At 35.8% G+C, this 21712-nt stretch overlaps 3 protein-coding genes across 3 annotated transcripts; all 3 read left to right on the top strand.

The window, feature by feature from the left end:
- Positions 1–1075: 1075 nt before the first annotated feature.
- On the top strand, positions 1076–12192 carry LOC122591306 (protein SCAR2). The gene is made up of 9 exons (XM_043763559.1): positions 1076–1448; positions 3522–3685; positions 4384–4507; positions 4587–4716; positions 5968–6026; positions 6453–10086; positions 10183–10266; positions 10854–10961; positions 11712–12192. The coding sequence occupies exons 1-9, from the start codon at positions 1294–1296 to the stop codon at positions 11754–11756; spliced, it is 4503 nt and encodes a 1500-aa protein (XP_043619494.1). The 5' UTR covers positions 1076–1293; the 3' UTR covers positions 11757–12192.
- Positions 12193–12780: 588 nt separating this feature from the next.
- On the top strand, positions 12781–14906 carry LOC122593832 (putative pentatricopeptide repeat-containing protein At3g08820). Its single transcript, XM_043766282.1, has one exon. The coding sequence runs from the start codon at positions 12788–12790 to the stop codon at positions 14840–14842; it is 2055 nt and encodes a 684-aa protein (XP_043622217.1). The 5' UTR covers positions 12781–12787; the 3' UTR covers positions 14843–14906.
- Positions 14907–16835: 1929 nt separating this feature from the next.
- Positions 16836–19757, top strand: LOC122592729 (F-box/WD-40 repeat-containing protein At5g21040). The gene is made up of 2 exons (XM_043765025.1): positions 16836–16965; positions 17883–19757. Exon 2 carries the CDS (start codon positions 17895–17897, stop codon positions 19530–19532), a length of 1638 nt encoding a protein of 545 aa, XP_043620960.1. The 5' UTR covers positions 16836–16965; positions 17883–17894; the 3' UTR covers positions 19533–19757.
- The last annotated feature ends 1955 nt before the right edge of the window (positions 19758–21712 follow it).

Genomic DNA, 21712 nt, shown 5'->3' with positions numbered 1-21712 from the left:
TTAGCTAATTTTTATCTCTATCTTTATCTTTATACTAGCATTATACCCGCGCAATGCGGCGGTGATGGTAGTGGCGGCGGTGTGGAGGTGGCGGCCACGACTGGCAGTGATGGTGGCGTTGTGGTTATTATTGTTAGAATAATTAGTGTAAAACGGGTAGTGTAATTATTTTAGGAGTTAATGGGTTTATGTTATAAATTATTTCATTAAGGATATTATAGATATTTTAAGTAAAGATATTTAAAGTAATAAATAAAAAAGAGAATTAATTAATTCATTAACGGTATAATGGTCATTTCGCGTGGAGACATTTTTATGAAAGAGAGTGTTGAAAAATGTTAAGAGAGAGAGCGTGATAATTTTTATAAAGTAGTAAAAATATAACTAAGAAAAAAAATAGAAAAACTTACGTGGTACCTTCATTTAGATGATAAGTAGGACTTTTGTTTATTTGTTAAATTGTTAGGTACATAAGATTTATTTACGTTAAAATTATGTATCATTTGTATATAATCTTTTTAGTTATTATTACCTTATTTAAAAATATTTGGTAACAAAGACTTTTAATAAATCCGTATAATGTATGAGTTTAATCTAGTATGTCACAGTGTTGGTAAAGATATTTCAATTATAGTTTAGCAAATATAACACGATATCGATCTGGCTTAGCAACTCATTTAGAACGCTTTAGAGCTCACCTTGCTCTTATCAGTCATTGAGTTGATAACCCAATGACACTGGAGTCTTCTTGTAATAGCCCGGGTGTAAGTTTGAGGCTAAAGGAAGTAGAGTTTACCCAAATTAAGTGATATGTCTTCCGACGGTTTAATTATGTGGTAATGATGTAACGATTCTAGGATATCTAGCGTGAGTCAAATTAAGTCAATGTAAATGTAGACAGTCAATGTAGACGTCAAAATTTTGCCTTCATAAAAAAAACAACCATGCTATTATCATTTTTTTAAATTTGGAATGCATAAAACCCCCAAGGGTTAAGTCGTGAATATACAAATTTACAAGGACTATGAAAAAAATACACCGCAGACTGCCAGACTGATAAATACAGTGTCTTCACCAAGTCACACCATTCTCTCTCTCTCTCTAAAGAGAGAGCTGGATATTCAATACCCCACACTCTCTCCGTTTCACTTTCTCTCTCTAAACATTCCTTTCTAGTTTTAAACAAAATTCTCCTTATTCCATGCATTCTCAACATTGACCTATACATATACACACACATATATAGATATTAATAATGAATTTGACGGAAATTGTGTGAAATCAGAAGAAGAAATGCCGATAGATAGATACTCGATAAGGAATGTGTATAGTTTAGCTGATCCAGAGCTTTACAAAGCTTCTGATAGAGATGATCCTGAAGCTTTGCTTGAAGGTGTTGCCATGGCCGGTCTCGTTGGCCTTCTTCGCCAGCTCGGTGACCTTGCTGAGTCAGCATTTCTTCCTCTTTTTTCTCTCCAATTTTTCTGCTTATTCTATATATATATAAATGTATGTATTAAATGTGAATTGTGTTTCGTGATGATAATTCTATTGAGCATTGGAATTTAGGTGTGGAATTGTGTTTGTAATTTAGTTATTTCAAATTCTGGTTAAATTGTAGTTTTTAATCGGTGAATTTTGTGATCTGAATATTATATGATGATTTTCAATGATTCTGTTATACGAATTGAGCCTAATAATGTTGTGAATGAATTAACTAGGATTGATGCCTTGTAGGTAGAAAAATGAGCTGAAATTGCCTTCCGGATTTCTGTTTCGAAGTGTATTTTTATGGAACTTAATTTATGAAATCAATGGTTAGTGTTGCTAGGCCGGAAGCGGTCCATCTGTTTGCTGCGTAAATTAGGATGTGCTATCTGTTAAGAAATTAAATTCACGAAGCGACTTATGGTGCTTGAAATGAATTTTGCATTATTTTGATGCTATCTGAATGTATTCTTGTAGTTAGATACTCCTTTGTGTGACTAAAAATTGAGGAAATGTTTTATTGATACTTAAAATCTTGGTTACCTGATTTGACATGTAGTTGTGGAGGTTGGTTAGTCAAGGTAGGTTAGTGGACCATTCTTCTTTGGTATACTGCAAAGTTGGAGCTAGTATAGTAGCTTCTTGTCTTAGAATTCAGACTGTATTTGGTAAATGGTAGCATTGTATTAAAGGATTAAAGTTATGATACTAGTTGTAGGTTAATAAATGAATTTTATGATTTGATTATTATGTGATGCTTTGGCTCTACAAATTTAGCCTCATAATGTTGTGAAATAAATGAATTAGAATTTGTGTGCAGGATTATTGACTTGCCGGTAGAAAAATGCACCTAAATCAACTTTTGGATTTTATGTATGGAAGTTTGTTATGGAATTTAGTTGATGAAATTGTTGGAAACCTGGAAGCTGTCCATCTATTTTTAGTCCATCTGTTTCCTAAGTAAAATAGGATGTGTGTGAGTGTTAAATTAGAATCATGAAGCAAAAATTGGTGAGTGAATTGATGTTATAAGTACTTCTATGTGATCTAAATATATTATTGCAGTTAGATACTCCTTTGTGTGACTAAAAGTTGAGGAACTGTTTAATTCATCCTTATTTCTTGGTTACTGATTTGACATTTAGTTACTGAGGAGTCTGGTTGATATATGTTGGTTGGTTGACCATTCTCTCCTCTGTGTGACCACTTCATTTTCTGTATTTTGTTCTCTTCTCTCCTTTGGAGATGTGTAACATATGAGGTACTACTAGAATCCAAGCAGTTTTTGGTAGCATTGCATTCAAGGAAGGAAATTGGGATTATAGTTTAATTTTCTCGAAAGCGAATACTTCATTTATTAGTCGTTATTACATCTATGGATTACAATAGAAGTTGAAGCGCAACGTAATTGGATTTTGTTATAATTTATATTCACATATATCACGATCTCAGTGATATTTTATTTAAGATGATGTCATGCATTATCAAATATATCTAGCTAATGTAGTGAAATAAATAAACTAGCATTTACTCTGGGATTGATGCTTTGAAAGTAAAAATTCTGCTAATGCGTGGAACCAAATTAAATTTGTGATTAACGTTTTCAACTTTACGATTTAATATTTGCAAATGTGTTGTTAAGGAATCTAGCTGATGGCATCCATGGTTTATGTTAGGAAACACCCATAGAAATTGTATGCTTGATACTTAAGGTAGGATGTGTGTGTGTTTTAGGGTTCAATGTCTTTTAAGGAAATAAGAATTATGAGAGACATTTGGTGAGTGGATTGATGCTCAATATAACACTTCATTTAAATACTCTTTTGTGTGACTTTTTACTGGGGAATTACTTACGTGATGCTTGCATGTTGCTTATTGAAGTTATATATTTATGGTTGTGGTATCTTGTTAGAGGGGTGTTGCAGTTAATCTTATGCTGCAGAAATTCTAACGATTCCCCTCTAGAAGTACGATGCATTTCCATTTGATATTATGCTGCAAGTCTAATAAAAGCCTGCATCCATTTAATGAAGGTTTGCTGCTGAAATTTTCCATCAATTGCATGAAGAAGCGATGGCAACTGCGGCTAGGGGCCATGGTCTACTGGTACGCGTTCAGCAGCTTGAATCGGAAATCCCTTCTATTGAAAAGGCATATCTGTCTCAAACTTCCCATTCAGCATTTTTTCCCAATTCAGGTAAGATATTTTCTCCTAGTTTTTCTAATAAGCCATCTTGTCTTGGATGTGCCATCTCTAACTCGTATAATATAATCATCTTGTAATATTATTATGATGGGATCCTTTAGCATGTGTGCTTATCCTTTGATTTGTAACAGAATCTGTGTAGCCTCAAATAAATTTATCAATCCACTTATATCTAGTATGAGTAGTAATTAACTGGACTAATCAATTTGTGGGACCTAGAGGTGGCAATTTTGACTGATGTACTTATGAATGGGTCGATTTGGCTTGTGTTATATCTTTAACAAATGAAGCAAGCTAGTTTCAAAGGGCAGATAAAGTACATGACATAGCATTACATAGTCGGTTTTAGGTATTGGCGACTTACCCATTCAGTGACTTTGGCACTGGACGTTCCCCAAACGGGTACTGTCTTGTCGGGTGAATTCAATTAAAGACGCCTTTCGGCATTCCAGCCTTCCTTCGCCTTTCGTGGCCACATATCTTTCCGGGTAAGGAATGGGAAAACCTTCTCGTGTTCCATGAATCCAATTTGCATTTCATCCAGGAAAAGCCATCCTTTTCTCAACAATGACTTTGTCATTTGTCGAACTAGTTGAAAGTTACCGGACAATCAATTTTCTATAATCACATAGAAAAAAGGCCATACCTCACACAACTTATTCAAGTGAGGATCTCTCTTGATGCTACAGGTATTGATTGGCATCCTACCCGGCATACAACACAGAATCTTATCACTACGGGAGATTTACCTCGATTTGTCATGGGTTCTTATGAAGAATGTCGTGGTCCACCTCGATTATTTCTTCTAGACAAGTACTGTCAATTTCCCTTGATTATTCTGGTATGCTTTCTACAAGTTGCCATATTTATGAATTTATGGGCTCTTAAATAGGTTTGATGTTGCTGGTGCGGGGGCATGCTTAAAACGCTACACTGACCCATCAGTTTTTAAAGTGGAAGCATCATGCTATGAAATTGAAACTGCTGATACCCAAAGGGATAAAAGAAGCCGCAAGAACAAGGTGAGTTCAGTGGAAGCCTATCTCTGAAAAGATTCTTTCCCGTTGCATTTGCTGTGAATGAGAGCTTGCTCATGGTTCTGCTGCTTAGTTTATCTGTGTAACTGTATTGGTTGAGGTGTTCATTGTGACCAATTTACTTATGAATGGGCTAATGGCTTGATTTAGGTTTATCTTTTATCTCATGGGTCAATTGAGCCCAAAAATGTTTAGTCAAAAGTCGAAAGTTAAAACTCAAAAGTCGTCCAAAGTGTATTTTTGATGCATATAACTCGAAAATCTAAAGATGTCAATATTGTAATAATTTTGAACACGTCTTATATTCATGAAAAACATGGACAAGAAGTGTTTCGGGTCAAGCCGCAGCCTGTTTTAACTCATACATAAACCACCTGTATTGACCCGTTGCCCAACATGCCTACTTTGCCTCTTTTTTGAGTTTTCCTATTACAGTTTCATGCACACACACACACACACACACATATATATATATATTTTGCATTAATGTTGGTTGCATGATTGGTACTGCATTATTACCCCTAGTTTAATGCTTAAAGAACTTTAGTTTGGTATCCCTACAAACTTCCAATCATGGAAGCATATATGTCAGATTATGGGTGTGTTCAAAGCCTAATTATATTTGTTATTTATTTGGTATCTTGGCTCAGATATTGCATTCAATTTGAAGTTTTTTCTTTTTTGAGTCAACTGAGCTCTTCTCTGAGGCTTAGTGGTAAAAGATATTATTACCCAATATATGTTGACCTATTTCTCAGATAACCACTTTTCGTCTTCCTAAACACATCAATTAAGTACAAACTATTTAAAGATGAAAGATTAGCATAAAAGCATATGTCAATGAATCATTTAGAAGGTTCCTAGTATAATTTGTTTGACTGTCATCCCAAATAAATTACTCTGTAAATTTCGTTAACTTTAATCAATTAATATACACAGTTATGATTGGTTTTAGCTAGAGAGCACGTCTAACCTAATTAATGGCTTATCTATCATGATTGTTCTCTGAATTAGAGTTAGGGGTCAATGTATAGAATGGTCCAATTCCATCAGGAAACCTTGGTGACGCATGATGCAAATAGTTTCAAACTTCTGTGGTCAAACTATCATATGCAACCCTATTTTCTTTCTAAGGCAGTGTCTGAGGTGGTATACTTGTAATTCTTTTCTTAGATGATGCATCATACATAAGCAACTATCATTCTCACATATAAAATCGAAATTAATTTTGAACAGAAGGGATCAAATTGGAATGCGGGAGAGACTCCAGATGTTTCACAGCCTTCACATGTCAAGTAAGACATTACATTGATATGTTTTTCGTCCCATTGATCTAACCACTTTTATTACTAAAATCTAGAGCTGGTGATTTCCACGTATTACTTATGAGTTATGAAGGGCTCGATTTGGGTTATGTTTTATCTTTAACAGGTCTAATAATAAATTAGCTTAATGGCAGACTGGTCAAATGGGCCAGAATTGTCCAAATGTATTTATATTGCTTAAAACCTCCTAAATCTTCTCATTTAAATATGTATATTATATTAGGAGTACCATAAGTTTATGATCAAAACTGACACACTATTTTTTATAAAAATAAATAACTTTTGACAAAAGTCTTCGGGTCAGTCCATCCCTAATCTTTGCAAACTGATCAGTCTGTGTACTTAAAATAAATATTCTTGTATGAAGCTAACTTATTTGGAGTTGCAAAACTGCAGACTCCATCAATTGTTCCTGGAGGAACGAGTGCAGACTGGTGCACTTGAACCTGCACGTCGTGTAAAACTGAAGAAAAGACTAAACAGTTCTCCATTTGACTCAGGAAGTGGAGAAAGTTACATGAACAAGGTAATAAGTTCTTCATTAGACCTTGAAAGTGGAGAAAGTTACGTGAAGAAGCTGTTCAGGTCTTCATTAGAGGATCAAGATGTCCCTGAAGGTGTTCTTCGCCCCTTACCTTTAACTTTGACCTTTGATACCTCTATGGAATCAAGGCTTGAAATACCTGATGATAATATCATGGGCTCAATGTTAGGGTCACCAATGCAAAGTAAAAGTCCATGTGTATCCTCAAGCTTAGAGAAGACTGCCTATGAGGGTTCCACAGATCATCGTCTGAAAACTGGAATTCATGAAGAGGTAGATGAGAAGCAAATAGCAGTTGATGAGGAAATTAAAACAGATGGTTTTCAGAATGGTCACGCATCTGATGATATAGCAAGTGAGACAGAAAGCTACATGGACGCTATTGCTACAATGGATTCAGAACGTGATTTAAACATAAATGACGGAACGTATTCTGATGCTAACAAAGATCAACTTCAATCTCAATGGTCAGCTTCTCAATCTATAGAGAGCTTGACAGCATCTGATGAGGGAAATAGCTCTATCACAAAGAACATAACTATGTCTGCGGATTCTGATACAGCAAGTATTTCAACTGGGAATACCTCTCCAGTTGGTGCAGATTTGTCGCCTCGGCCGTTTGCATGTATCGAAATTCCTTTTCGTCCACGAGTTCCACCCATTGCTGAAAACATTCTGATGATCGAACATCTGGAAAATGATGTTACAAGCGATACATGCATTGATGTCAGAAAGCCAGCCATTAGCTCAGAGGCTGCTTCAGCTCCGCATGTTGATCAATTAGCTATGTTGGAGGAAGGTACTTCAAACAAAACAGATTTAAATGAAGTATCCTTAAACGATATTGAAATTCTTGATAGTCCTAAAAGAAGTGAAGTCCATCAAGGAGATCTGGAAGTTGCTGCTGTACACTCAGACTTTCTTCCAACAGCTGTTGATGATCTATCTTCTTTCTCATTTGTCAAAAATCTCAAGGGTGATGTAGACGATAAATACCCTAATGACACTTCGATCCCCATGATATCTCTTCCCAACATTTTTGACTCGAATGAAGTCCAATATGCAGAGGGGTATCGTGGCAAAGATTCTGTTGACAGTTTATGTAGTTCGCCTCACTCAGATACTTCACATGTGGACACTGTGGAGGAGCAGCCTAGTGACATTCATGATTCAAAGGTAGACCATAGTGACAGTACTTTCTGTGATGATGTTCCTGTCGCAGAAGAGACTCCAGATAGATCTGGCATACATTTGTTACCTGAACATCGTTTGAAAGAAGTAGGTGATGGGGAATCACGTATGTATGATTCAGTAGAAGCCGCAGTTGCATATTCTAGCGAAAATGAAAGAGAATCAAATAACTTGGAACTTGAAGTTGGAACTTGTGCTGTCTCTGATCTTGCTGCCAAAGAAGAAGCAGAATTACAGGAGAGGGAAATAGAATCAGGGAATACTGTCCCTGACCCTGATAATGTTGATAGAAATGATGGTAAGGATCTTGGAGATGATACAGAATTGGAGGGAAGAGACGTAGACATTGTTCACTTGGATATGCGAGCAAGTGTTCCATTTTCCTCCCCAATTGATGTTGATAAGCATAAGGATAGTGGTTGTTCTAGTCTCGAGGATTGCTCAGTTATCAATCACTTATGTATCCTGCAAGATTCCAAGGAATCTGGTGAACATGTGGAAGTAGATCAGCTTTGGGTTATCTCTACTGATCTAGAAAGTGATGTTGATAGCACATCTTTGAATTCAAAAATATCACAGGATCATAGAAATCAAGAAGCTGTTTTACATGATTTGGTCTCTCAACCTGTCGACGTTGCTTGTGATCTTTCAAATGTACTAATGCTTGATGGTACTCCTGACTCAACTGTCTCCACAGAAGTTGTCCATAACGTAGATTCTAAATCTTATGAAGAGAAGATAGACCAACCCAATGATCAGATTGACAGATTTGGACTTGCACGGTCATCTCCTGACTTAACTGTCTCCACAGAAGTCGTCCTTAACATAGATTCTCTACCTCTTGAAAATAAGATTGACCAACCCAAGATTGATATACTTGAAGCTGCAGAGTCATCTCCTGGGGAAAATGAGGTTGACCAATCCAGTGGTCAAGTTTCTGCCAGAGTAGTTTTTCTATCTTTTGATAATAAGATTGACCAACCCAATGATCAGATTGACATGCTTGAAGCTGCTCAGTCACCTCCTGGGGAAGATAAGGTTGACCGATCCAGTGGTCAACTTTCTGCCAGAGTAGATTCTCTATTTCTGGAAAATATGATTGACCAACCCAATGATCAGATTGACATATTTGAAGCTGCAAAGTCATCTTCTGGGGAAGATAAGGTTGACCAATCCAGTGGTCAACTTTCTGCCAGAGACTCTCAGGTGTTATCCCAGCTGGAATTTTTGACTCACGTAGATCATGAAATACTCTATGATACTCGTTCTAAACCATATCAAGTGAACCTTACATGCCAAAGTGTAGCACAGGAGGAAGATCAAGGGAAACCTGTTCAAATACAAGGCTTGCAATCCTCTCCTGAATCTTATCCAGCTCCTGTTTCTGAGAACCCACCTACAACAGAGTTGCTGCAAGGGGACACTCCTTATGTTGACCTATCTGATCAAGTCAAACATCAATCAGCTCCAGTGTTATCTGGTTTAGCCATACTTCCCCAGCTAGATTCGGTCAAACAAGAAAATATGCCACCATTGCCTCCTCTTCCGCCTATGCAATGGAGAATGAGACTGCCCCCAACAGATGGCGGTCAACGTAGAGATGATCACTTCCCACCAACTTTTTCATTTACACCCAGTGAACATCCACAAGTGGTTGATCGTTCAACATTAGATGAAATGATAAACCTGAATACAGTAAATCAGAAATCTCAACATAGCATGGGAGGTGTCAATCAAATGTTATCACCCGAGTCTAGCTTACACACAGAAGATGAAAAGTTATCTGTATCATCAGAAGCAAAAGTAACACAAACAGAAGTTAAAACGGCGCATGCTTCTTGCATTCTAAATATTTCCGACCAAGAAGTGTTTGAGCCACAGTCGAAACCTTATTCACTTCCTCCTGTCGTTAACATATCTGATAACTCCCCACCAGTTTTTGCATCGATGTGCAACGAAGATCCCCACATGGTTGGTCACTCAAGAGAAGATGAGACAAAATATCTGAATACAGAAAATTCAAAACCTGTCAGTCAAATGTCATTATCTGATTCCAGGATACACACAAAAGATCATGATAAACAATTTGTATTATCAGAAGAAAAATTTGCTGAAAACTTGGTGCCAGAAGCAGCAGCGCAAACAACTTCTGTCCAGGAAAATCTTCGGCCATCAACAAATGCTTATTCGTTTCCTCTCGATGTTGATGAAATGGCAAATAATATTCAGCCTATGAAAATACAGCAACCTCGTAGTCCTCTCATTGATGCAGTTGCTGCTCATGACAAAACCAAAGTAATAATAATTTCTCTTCAATAGCCAACACAAGCAAAAGTTTAGTCAATAATATTAAATTAATGGTTTTCTTTTTTATTTCTTCTATATGAACAGCTGAGGAAGGTCTTAGATCGTACCACAACTCAATCACCAATAGAAGAGGAACATGACACGATACTGGATCAGATACGGGCAAAGGTAAGAACAATCTAGAAACCCTTGTTTCCTTTTCTCAGGTGGCAAAATTACGACCCATCCACTAATGAACGGATAGACTCAGTTTATATTTTATCTGTGTCAAACATACATAAATGATAAGAAAAAGAACTTGCAATGAAATGGCTTGAAGTTCCTCAACATGTATTTATAATGCATTAAAGCTCGTAAATCATTCAATTTGAAATATTAGATTATCTTTAGCATGATTTTTTAATTTTTAATTGGTTTGTCACTGTAATCATATCATAAAAACTCAGGACAAAATCTCAAAAAAGTGTTTCTAGTCAACCAATTCCATGCTTCCTATTTTGCCACCTCTATATTTTCTTTGGTTTTGTGGGGATAACTTAGATGATGTTAACATCATTTAAGTTAGATGATGTTGCTCTCACAAACCATAAAATTCATTGGGGGATTTTACGACATATGTGTAAAAAATTATGTGAGTGCAACATCATGATGTTAACATCATCTAACATTTTCCCATTTTCTTTTTCCACTGTAAATGCTGTTTTTTTATATGTTGGTTTCCTAGTATAGTATTGATTTTGTTTTGATTCTACTAGGCCTTTAAGTTGAAACCAGCAATCCAGACTAGGCCAGCAAGTATTCAGGGTCCTATGACCAATTTGAGAGTAGCTGCTATTTTAGAGAAAGCAAATGCGATCCGCCAGGTCTTTTTCTCTCCTGTTTAATGTATTACTGAATATTGCTGCATACGTAATGAGTACAAATATCTGGAATATATCGCCTTGTTATCTATAAATTATTCTTCATACTTGTAAAGTAAGCCATAAAAACATCAAAATTTGCATAAGTTAGCGATTTTGTCAAAATTATGAAAACCTAGAAGCACCAAAGAAAACATCAAACTCGGTATTTCAATCCAGAATTTGTCTTTCTTGAATCATGGATTATTTGTTTAAAAGGTCAAATCACTTTGGGGTAGTAAATGAAAACCACAAACTGTCCAAAACCTAGGCTCTTTTGGCAGTTCGTGTGGTTGCTTTTGGCTTTTCCTTTTATCATAAGAGTGTATTTATTAGAGGTGACTACTTTGACCCATTTAATCATGAATAGGGTGATTTGGGTTATGTTTTATTCATAAATAGTCAAATGGGAATGAAATTTAAGGTAAAAAGGTTATGGGTTGAAATTCTCTAAAAGGGTAGCATTAGAATGTACAACGTCCTAAATCACTTTCTTCAAATACTTTGATCATTGCTGTCATGATGTTTTAGTAACCATACTCTATCACACTATTGTATATATGAATATCAATAAATATTATTCAACATGTATGATAAATCGTTTGTGGGTCGATCCGATCTGTTTTGATCCTCACAAAAATGGCCCTTTTGCTGCATCTCGAGTTTATGTACGTAAAGCAATTCAATAGCATGAATTTTTGTTTTCAATGACAGGCATTTGCTGGAAGCGACGATGACAGTGATAGCTGGAGTGACTAATGAAAAGGAAACATTAATCAAGACTCTCAGGTCTTCATATAATCATACCATTGTAGTTAATCCCATCATTCTTTTACAAATCCCCAAGATATCGAATATTGTTGATGGGGGTTTGTGGCAATCCACATCATTTCTTCTGATCTGCCACTTCACTCTCTGTTTGGTACAACGTTTTTCTTGTCTTGTTGATTCAAGCGGATACAATTCTCAATCATATACATGTACAAAAGATAAAATGAGTGAGTTTAGTGAGTAAGAATGATTCTGATTCTTTTAGCTGTATATGGGCGTTTAGGGTAAATTCAATATGTGATGCACATTTGTGCTGGAGGAGTTCTCGATTTGATGATAGTCTTTGTATGCAAATATAACAATCTTTTTTCAATCCAAAATGTATTGTGGATATGGTATATGTAGCGTGTTTATACTTTGTTTATGAGTAGAGATGGCAACCCGTGTGTTTTGTTGGGCGAGTGAAAAAGACCGGTTCACAGAACGACAAGTAATTAGTCAAACCGGGATATGAACAGAATTCTCCATCTGTAGAGTAATTAGTCAAACCGATCGTTTTTGTTTGAGTTCCAGTTTTTTTAAACCGGTTATTGCAGCAACCTGAAGCATCCTTCCACAATTGCAATCTATAGTATCTTTTGTCAACCTTATTGTAACTTGTAATTTGTAAACCATTCGTAACTTCCACTATTAGTCTCATGGAACTGTAGCACAGGATTGATTGTCTTACCAAAAACTTGGGCATGAATGAAAAATTAAACATTACATATAATAATAAACTTTTGTATCTGCAAGTAATTTTACAAATCTATACTTGCATATATAAACACAATGATAGTATTAAGAGTTGTTGATTCGTGGGTATTTTAAATCCTGTTAAGTGTTTGCATACAAAATATATAACCGATACGCTGTATTTAAGAAGGTAGGGATATATAAAATTTTCCCTATATATTAAACGAACATACATACATATATTGTTCATATGTGGCAAGCAGGCGGGCAGGAAAATCCTAGTGATGAATTTTGCATCAACAGACATATTAAACCATCTTGTTTCTCAAACCATAATAACCTTAAAACAACTCAAACATGTCCACGCTCGCATTATTCGATTCAATCTTTTACACGACAATTATCTCATCAACATTCTCTTACGTCTATCCTTCAATTTCACTTCTCAACATAACAACAATAATTATTCTCAACTTGTTTTTACACAAACCCCAAACCCAAATACTTACGTTTACAACACATTCATTCGTGGTCTTGTTTCTAATAATCAATTTCATGAATCCATTGAAACTTTTTACTCAATGCGGGTAATTGGGTTTTTACCGAATTCTTTTACCTTCCCATTTGTATTGAAAGCATGTGGTAAAGTCTTGGATTTGAATTTGGGTGTAAATTTGCATACTTTGATGGTTAAAGTGGGTTTTGATGTCGATATGAGAACTGGGTTGGTTTGTTGTTACGCGAAATGTGGACGGTTGGATTATGCATGTAAGGTGTTTGATGAAATGCCTGAGAAGAATGTGGTTTGTTTAGGGGCAATTGTTGGTGGGTATGTTGATGCAGGGAGGTATAATGATGCGGTTGCAGTGTTTAAGAGGTTGGTTATGGGAGGGACTGGTTTGAGGCCGGATAGTTTCGTTATTGTGAGGGTTTTAAGTGCTTGTTCTAAGGTAGGGGATTTGGAAAATGTGGAGTGGTTAGATGGATGTATGAGGGGTTTCAGTATTGGGAGGAATATATTCGTTGGGACGGCGTTAGTGGACGCGTATGCTAAGTGTGGAAATATGGAGAAAGCGGTTGTAGCGTTTGATCAAATGGTTGAAAAGGACGCGGTTACATGGGGTGCTATGATTCAAGGTTATGCGTCTAATGGGAAACCGAAAGAAGCTCTAGATGTGTTTTATAGAATGAGGAATGATAACATAAATCCAGATTGTTATACAATAGTTGGAGTTCTTTCGGCTTGTTCAAGTTTAGGAGCTCTAGATTTAGGAGAATCAGCGCTTACCTTAGTTAATAAAAACGAATTCTTGTATAACCCTGTTGTAGGTACGGCGTTGATTGATATGTATGCAAAATGTGGAAAAATGGGTCGTGCTTGGAGGGTATTTAGAGAGATGAAATTAAAAGATGTTATAGTTTGGAATGCTGCTATAACTGGTTTGGCGATGAGTGGTGAAACCCGAGTTTTGTTTGGTGTTCTAGGTCAAATGGAGAAACTAGGATTTCACCCTGATGGGAAGACCTTTATCGGCATTCTATGTGGATGTGTCCATGGGGGTCTTGTTGATGATGGAAAACAATATTTCAACAATATGAAGCGTGTGTATTCAGTGACTCCGTCGATTGAGCATTATGGGTGTATGGTAGATCTACTAGGGCGAGCTGGTTTGTTAAATGAAGCTCATCTTTTGATTAAAGATATGCCAATGGAGCCTAACGCTATTGTTTGGGGAGCCTTGTTGAATGGATGCAGGCTGCACCGTGATACTGAATTAGCCGAATATGTTTTAAAATGTTTGATAGAATTAGAACCGTGGAATTCAGGAAACTATGTACTCTTATCTAATGTATTCTCTGATAACAAAAAATGGGAAGAAGCACAGAGAATCAGATCCACAATGATTCATAGAAACATCAAAAAAATACCAGGATGTTGTTGGATAGAAGTAAATGGCATAGTACATGAGTTCCTTGTCGGCGACACATATCATCCAATGTCCGAAAGGATTTATGCTAAACTTAGTGAATTAACCAAGGAAGTAAAACAACAAATGGGCTATACGCCAACAACAGAATTCGCATTATATGATGTTGAGGACGAGGAGAAAGAGCATTTCTTGAATTGTCATAGTGAGAAGTTAGCTATTGTGTTTGGTCTAATCAGTACTAAACCTGGTGATGTGATTCGAGTAGTGAAAAATATTCGAGTGTGTGGTGACTGCCATGTCGCAATTAAGCATTTTTCGAAAATTACTGGTAGAGAGATAAGTTTGAGGGATAATAGTCGTTTCCATACCTTTATAGATGGTTCGTGTTCATGTGGAGATTACTGGTAAATGGTGACCTACTATACATTATGAAAATAGAAGTAAATGCATTCTTTCCTATACTATTTTTTTTTTTAATTTTGCCACTTTTAGTTTTTTTTTCCGGATGGACTTTTAATAACAAATTTGCAACGCCCATAAAATTAAATTAAAGACCAAGGGTTCTGATCATTTAAAAACTAAAATTTTCGTGAAAACTAGAAAACTGGTCAAAACACACTGTGATCTGAATTTAATATAATGTGTTTTTAGAAAACACATTGTGTTAAGTTCATATCACAGTGTGTTTGAATAATTTTCTGATTTTCACACGTTATCGAAAACACATTGTGATTTAAAACTTAACACAATGTATTTTTAGATTACACAATAAATACACGTTGTGATTTTAGAAAACACAATTAAAACACATTGTGTTAAATTCAAATCACAGTGTGTTTTGACCAGTTTTTTAATTTTCACAGAAAATTTAGTTTTCAAATTAATATTTCACTAAAGACCAAATTTAGTTTTTCTATTAATGTGTACCGTTGGTCGGATCAAGTACCATCATGGGTCGTATTGTATCCACTTTGACCGTGAAGAGGCCTTAAGCTTGCATGCGTATCGGCAAAGTCATGTGTTTTCGACTCAAGAAAGGACTTTTCACATAAAAGTTGGCATTGGATGGACAAAATAAAATGGCCTCTGATCAACTCATCTGTTTCGAAATGGCTGGGCGCCCAGGATGCCCCCTCTATGGAATTCAAAATCGTCCTGGGCCTTTTTTAAAATAATATAAGAAAATGATTTATTTCATATCATCTTTCTAGTACATATCTAATCTAATACCAAATACAATTGTTATTTTTCTTTATTAAACAAATGAACTATTAATGGAAGCCCATTGACAAGTTCTTTGACCTTGAGAGGATCCACCTAGATTCAAATCCTAATTCCCACATTTACGGGGGTGGATTTATTAACCAACTTTTCTTTGAGAAGTTGGCTACCTGCTTGTGCTATGTTGGATCCCCATGTGTAGAGATATCAATCAATAATGGCCCTAGTTCAAAAAATCGATCTCATGTGGTGGATATCTTTGCCACCTAGCAGAACTAACCCGATACACATAACCTTACAGGGTGGTAATGTAGGTACCAAATTTGGTACACGGGACTAAGGGATTCCCGCCGATTTACCCTTTATGTCTATCTTAGTTTTATTTTTAGTTTCCTCAAATATTACTTGCTAGAATTACTAATACCATATGTAATTTAATATATCCCTTATTTTTTTTTTTAATTTTAAGTCATTACTAAATTGAACTAGAATTGTACAGGTGCAAATGTTTCATTATGGATATTGTTTTAGAAAAATAAGTTAAATGAGAGTTGAAATCAAATTTAAAAAATAAAACCCATAAACTTGACTATGATTGGAAACGAGAGGAGTCGTATTTGGGAACGCATTGAAGGGCTAATTGAAAATTGAATAGTCTTCTATTCCAGCATCCAAACCTTCACTTAGTACATCAAAAATGAAGGTGGTTGATGACCGGCTTCGTCAACCGCTGACTTTGGATTTCCTAACAAATTTATAATATCTTATACTGTGTATCCCTCTCGCCATATTATAATATCTAGTCTCATTCTTTAAAATACTTAAAATACCAATTCAATAACATTCTCATCACTAAAACATATGCCATTCAAATCTCGCCTCAAGTACCGCCGTCACCATTCACCTCCCACATCTCGTCGTGACTATCATCAATTTGTCCTATTACGCAGGTAACCTATAAATACATATAAACTATTATATTTATTATTTGTCAACAAAATATTGAAGGGTGAAAAACTGAATAATTAAGTAAAATCAATAAACAGAAATAGACATGGAAATGATAAATTAGATTTGCTATTATATTGAGTATATTTTTACTAAAATCATTAAATAACTTGTTCCTATAAAAAGAAAAATTAAACCATAAAGACCATTGATAAATATAAAAAAAAAAAAAAATTCGCCGTCAACAAAGGTTTACCGACCTACCGAACCATTGATTTTCGATTCCAAATCCTTGATACCAAAACATAAGATTCCCCTGTTTCTTTCCTTCAGATTCTTCTTGTTCATCCTCAACCCCTCCGGTAAGTCTCCTTAAATTATTATTAGTTGATTAATAATAATAATTATTATTATAATAAATACCCAATTCAAATTACTTTGTTTTATGTAGTTCCATTCATTCATTATCTCATCTTTATTGTAAGTTACAACTAATTCTGTTTATGTTTATTTCAATTATTATTAGTTGTATGTATACATACCCACTTTTGAATATTGGGCTTCTTATTTATTTATATAAATAAATTTGTAAACTTGTTTCATTGAAATTTGTTACCAATGTGGAAACTGGAAGGGGATCCCTGTCCAGGCTACCCGGGAAAAGTCGAGCCTTGATATACGGCGTAACGGGTATTCTCGTCGCCATTTTTCGGAATTTTTCCCTTGCCATTCCAAGATTTTGTTTATCCAATGAGGTGAGGTTTGAACCCGGTAGACCTTCCTTCACGACGCCTTACCAATGTCACAATAAAAATGTTGTAATTGGTTTGATGGGTTTATTGTATTAGCTTGAAATTTTACACCGAGGAAAGTTAGTTTTTTTATAGGTATATGAATGCATATTTTGTTTTTGGAAAATGTTTATATTGGTTGGTTATGTTATTTATGCTTGGTTTTGGTGATTATAAGTTTTGGAATGGTGCATTATGGTAGCATATTGAAATAATGACCAGAAGGGAAAGCTGCCAATAAATATAATGGCGACTCTGGGTTTTGGGATATAAGTGTTTACATATCTCACAAAAACGAGTGAAAGTTTGTTCTTTGAAAGATATACAGAAGTTTTTAAAAAAATTTAATCTTTTTGAGTTTATAAATTTGTCAAATATTTACTGTAATATGTCAAAAATATTATTTTAACATCATAATTTCTTGTCAAGAAAGTGGAAGTGAAAGTTTTCTAATAGACGTTTTTGTGCTGTGGATTGTGTACTAATAGGCAGGATATTTTATGGCATTTGAATGCAAACCCAGTACAAAGATTGTTCTGACTAAGAATTCTGAAGATACAACCAAAGTTAAATCAAGTGCTGTTGTCTCATCTGGGAAAGGTTTGCTCATTGATACAGAAAGTGTAATTTCTGAGACTGGAAAACCGGCGCATCTTGCAAAGTTGCAGGTTGAGGAGAGTTTGTTGAGTGTTCATAGAACGATTACTGACCTTCCTTCAGCATTATTATCTGAAATATTCAACTGCCTTGACCCAAAGGAGCTTGGGGTAGTTTCGTGTGTCTGTCCATCTTTGTATAAAATTGTATCTGATCATCACGTTTGGAAGGAGTTCTATTGTGAGAGATGGGGACTTCCAGCAGTCCCCATCTCTGTGAATGCAGAGTGTTCTGATGAGAAATCATGGAAAGAACTTTTTGTTGAACGGGAATTTCGTAGCAAGACGTTTATGGGACGTTACACCATCGATACTCTGTATGGTCATACCGAACCTGTTCTCACCCTTTTTATTTTACATTCAAGAAAGCTTATAATTACTTCAGGTTATGATTCAGTTGTTAGAATGTGGGACATGGAAGATGGTTTGTCAATCGCTTCATCTCGCCCTCTTGGTTGCACTATTAGAGCCGTCGCAGCTGATTCTAAACTCTTAATCGCTGGTGGTTCTGATGGTTTTATACATGGTTGGAGAGCTGAAGATGGTCATCCTCATTTGTTTGACATAAAGGGACCCCAGAACCAAAACACTGAGTTTCGGCTTTGGGAACATCAAGGTCCAATAACTTGTGTCGGATTAGATTTAACTAAATTATATAGTGGTTCTTGGGACATGAGCATACGTGTTTGGGACCGTGTAACACTCAAATGCTTAAATGTCTTGATGCATAATGATTGGGTGTGGACGTTGGTCCCACATGATGGTAGCCTAGTAAGTACTTCTGGTTCGGATGTATATGCTTGGGAGACTGATACTTGTACACTAGTTGACATTATTAAAGATGCCCATGTGGGTAATGCTTATTCTCTTACTCGAAGTCACACAGGTAGTTTCATTTTCAGTGGTGGAGAAGATGGAGCTATACAAATGTTTGAGTTTACTAGTCATAGATGCGGGTTCATTCGCCACGTGGCAACATGGGGTCCTCATTCAGGTCCTGTTCATTCTCTTGCATTCGAGTTTCCATGGCTAGTTTCAGCTTCAAGTGATGGTAAGCTTTCACTCATAGATGTGCGGAAGCTTTTGAAGAGAGTTCAGCATACGTCGAATAGCAAACACCTTTCATTCAATGGAAATTTGTTGGACAGGAAGAATGTGGAGCCACCACAAAGAATGTTACATGGGTCGTGTGGGAGTTTAATTTGTGTAGGCATTGGTGCTGACCGAATCATATGTGGAGGGGAACAAGGTACAGTTAGGATTTGGAACTTCTCCCAAGCTTTTGAAATTGCAAAGAGAGCATCTGCTTTAAAAGCGTTACGGTTGGAGAATCGAATGAGGCGTCGTAAACTTCAAAATGAAATGGATAGTAAAGGTAGCCGGGCTGATCAATGTTTGATTGCCGCCAAGAACCAGATGAGTGGTGAGAGAAATGGGGTTTGGTATAACAAGCGTGGGCTGTCTCGCAAGGTCAAGGGTTAACTCGCGATTTCAAGGGTTGACTCTTTAGGTTAGATGTGTCTTTGGAACTAAAGGTTGACTGCTAGGTCAAAGATCGAATTCTTGGTGCTGGTTCTCAGGCGGAAGCTTTTACTCATGTTCTTTTGTATACATTATTTATCAGGTAAACTGTTAGCCATTTATTTAATGAGAACCTTTTTTGTACTGCATTAAGTTGGTATTCAGATTTGAAACTTTTTAGTAGTATGTTTTATTAGATCTAAAACATACAAAATCTCAACTGCAGCTTTTATCTACTTACTCAAAGTTCTAATTATTTTGAGCTGTTAAGCTGATAAATCTAAAGGTGAGAAAATGAGTAGGTCAAGCAACAGGCGGGTAGATTTTTTTTGGCAAAGTTGGTCCTTTAGCCCCGCTTCTTTTGGCAGCTTTCATCTTTTTATTTTACCAATTTGGTCCATTATGGATAAAACACAACCCATAGTGATTAGTGACCCATTCGTAAGTAAATGAGTTAAAACCTGTCACCTTTAACCGTAACATGAATACTTGATCATTCATCTGCGGTTCTTATTGCAGTGATGAATTTTAATACATTTGTATTTATATATTACTTTTTTTGTAAACTAGTTAAGGCGTTGCTTGTGAATTAATTGTTCCACAGATAATGGTAAACTTATATGTTTACGGTTTAACAAGTCAACTATTAGAATGTTTTCCTAATCCTTGTATTTTAATCGCCTTTAATTGAACATCTGTGTTACTTAATTGTTTGGTCTGTCTTGTTCATGTCTGACATCATGGCTTCAAATCACGTCTCTGTGTCTGTTTAACTGTAGGATTACCCCATCGCCCTTTCACATAGTGGTCGTAAGCAAGACTTTGTTTCTATAAAGTATAAGCTACTCGTTCAACATTTCAAACATTAGCGCTATTGGTATAAAGTATCAACTACTCATTCAAAATTTCAAACATTAGCGCAATAATCCGATCATGTGCGTTGAACATAACTTGTGAACAAAAAAAACCGTAAGCTGCAACTACAGATTATTGACCAAGAATTTTGAATCTCGGTTTGGCTGAAGTGAAATCTTGACTTAAAACCATCTGAAAGTGACCATGCTTGAAATTATGTGCTTTGAAGAGTATTCACTTCAATTTTGTAAGGCTCAAAATTTTGTCCTGTAGCCTTTATCGACTTTGATTATCAATATGATCACCAAAATAACCTTCGAAGTTCATACTGAAATCTATCGCAACTTAACCAATTTGAGTCGTGTCTGAACCATAACTTTTTATCCTCGATACCCCTAAATTGTTTTTGTAAAAAATGTTACTCTTGGAGACGGATTCTTAGAGAGAGAAAGGGGCAACGAAAGTAATTAGTCTGACTTATAAGTTATATGTCATATATTTCATAAGAATTTGTTCGGATATGTAAAGTTGTTTTAAGTTTCCAGGTAAACAAATCGAATCGTGACTGAAGTCATATTTCTAAATCAGAAAACAAAAGAAAAACGTGTTTGACAAACAAAAAAAAAAATGATATGCATTTCTAAAGAGAAATACGGTTTTAAGGAAAAGTGACAAATGTATTTTTAATCTCATCCTTTGATTTTACCAAATGTTAAAATCTTATAATTAAGAAGTTTTTTAGGAGGTTTTTTCAAAAGGATCTATCATTTCTCTTTGCAAAATGTTTGTTTTAATTTGGAGATCCAAACACCCACTAAAATAAGTCATTGTCAAACAAGAGATTTGTAACCACCATTTGAGCATAGGTCAGCTAGTTTGGAGAGCTGAAGACTGGAGGCCATATGTCTCTAGTTTGATCATAAAGGCAGGCGGGTTTTATCGTTGTGGGTCTTTGAGGCGCCTTCTCCTCAGATCTAGAGATGGTGAGTTAGGGCTACCCAAAGCTATCTGTGATTGTGGGAGCATGACCGTTTTTCGTCATTGGTTTATCCCGATAACCGGGTTTTATTCGTTGGGATAGAAAAATAATAATAATAAAACCTTAGTAATCAATTGAATTGATTTTGAGAACGAGAATAAGCCACGTGAATGGGTTGGGCCAGGCCAGCTACATCGCTAGTCCATCGTTGAAGTCCAAACTCATAACATTAAACAAGTCCGGTTCTCTTTTTTTCTCCCTTATTGCATATTTAAGGACTCTATCTATAACTATTATCTCCATAATT

Source organism: Erigeron canadensis, chromosome 3 (genome assembly GCF_010389155.1).
Source record: "Erigeron canadensis isolate Cc75 chromosome 3, C_canadensis_v1, whole genome shotgun sequence".
Taxonomy (NCBI): Eukaryota; Viridiplantae; Streptophyta; class Magnoliopsida; order Asterales; family Asteraceae; genus Erigeron; species Erigeron canadensis.
This window is presented reverse-complemented; position numbering and strand designations above follow the sequence as displayed.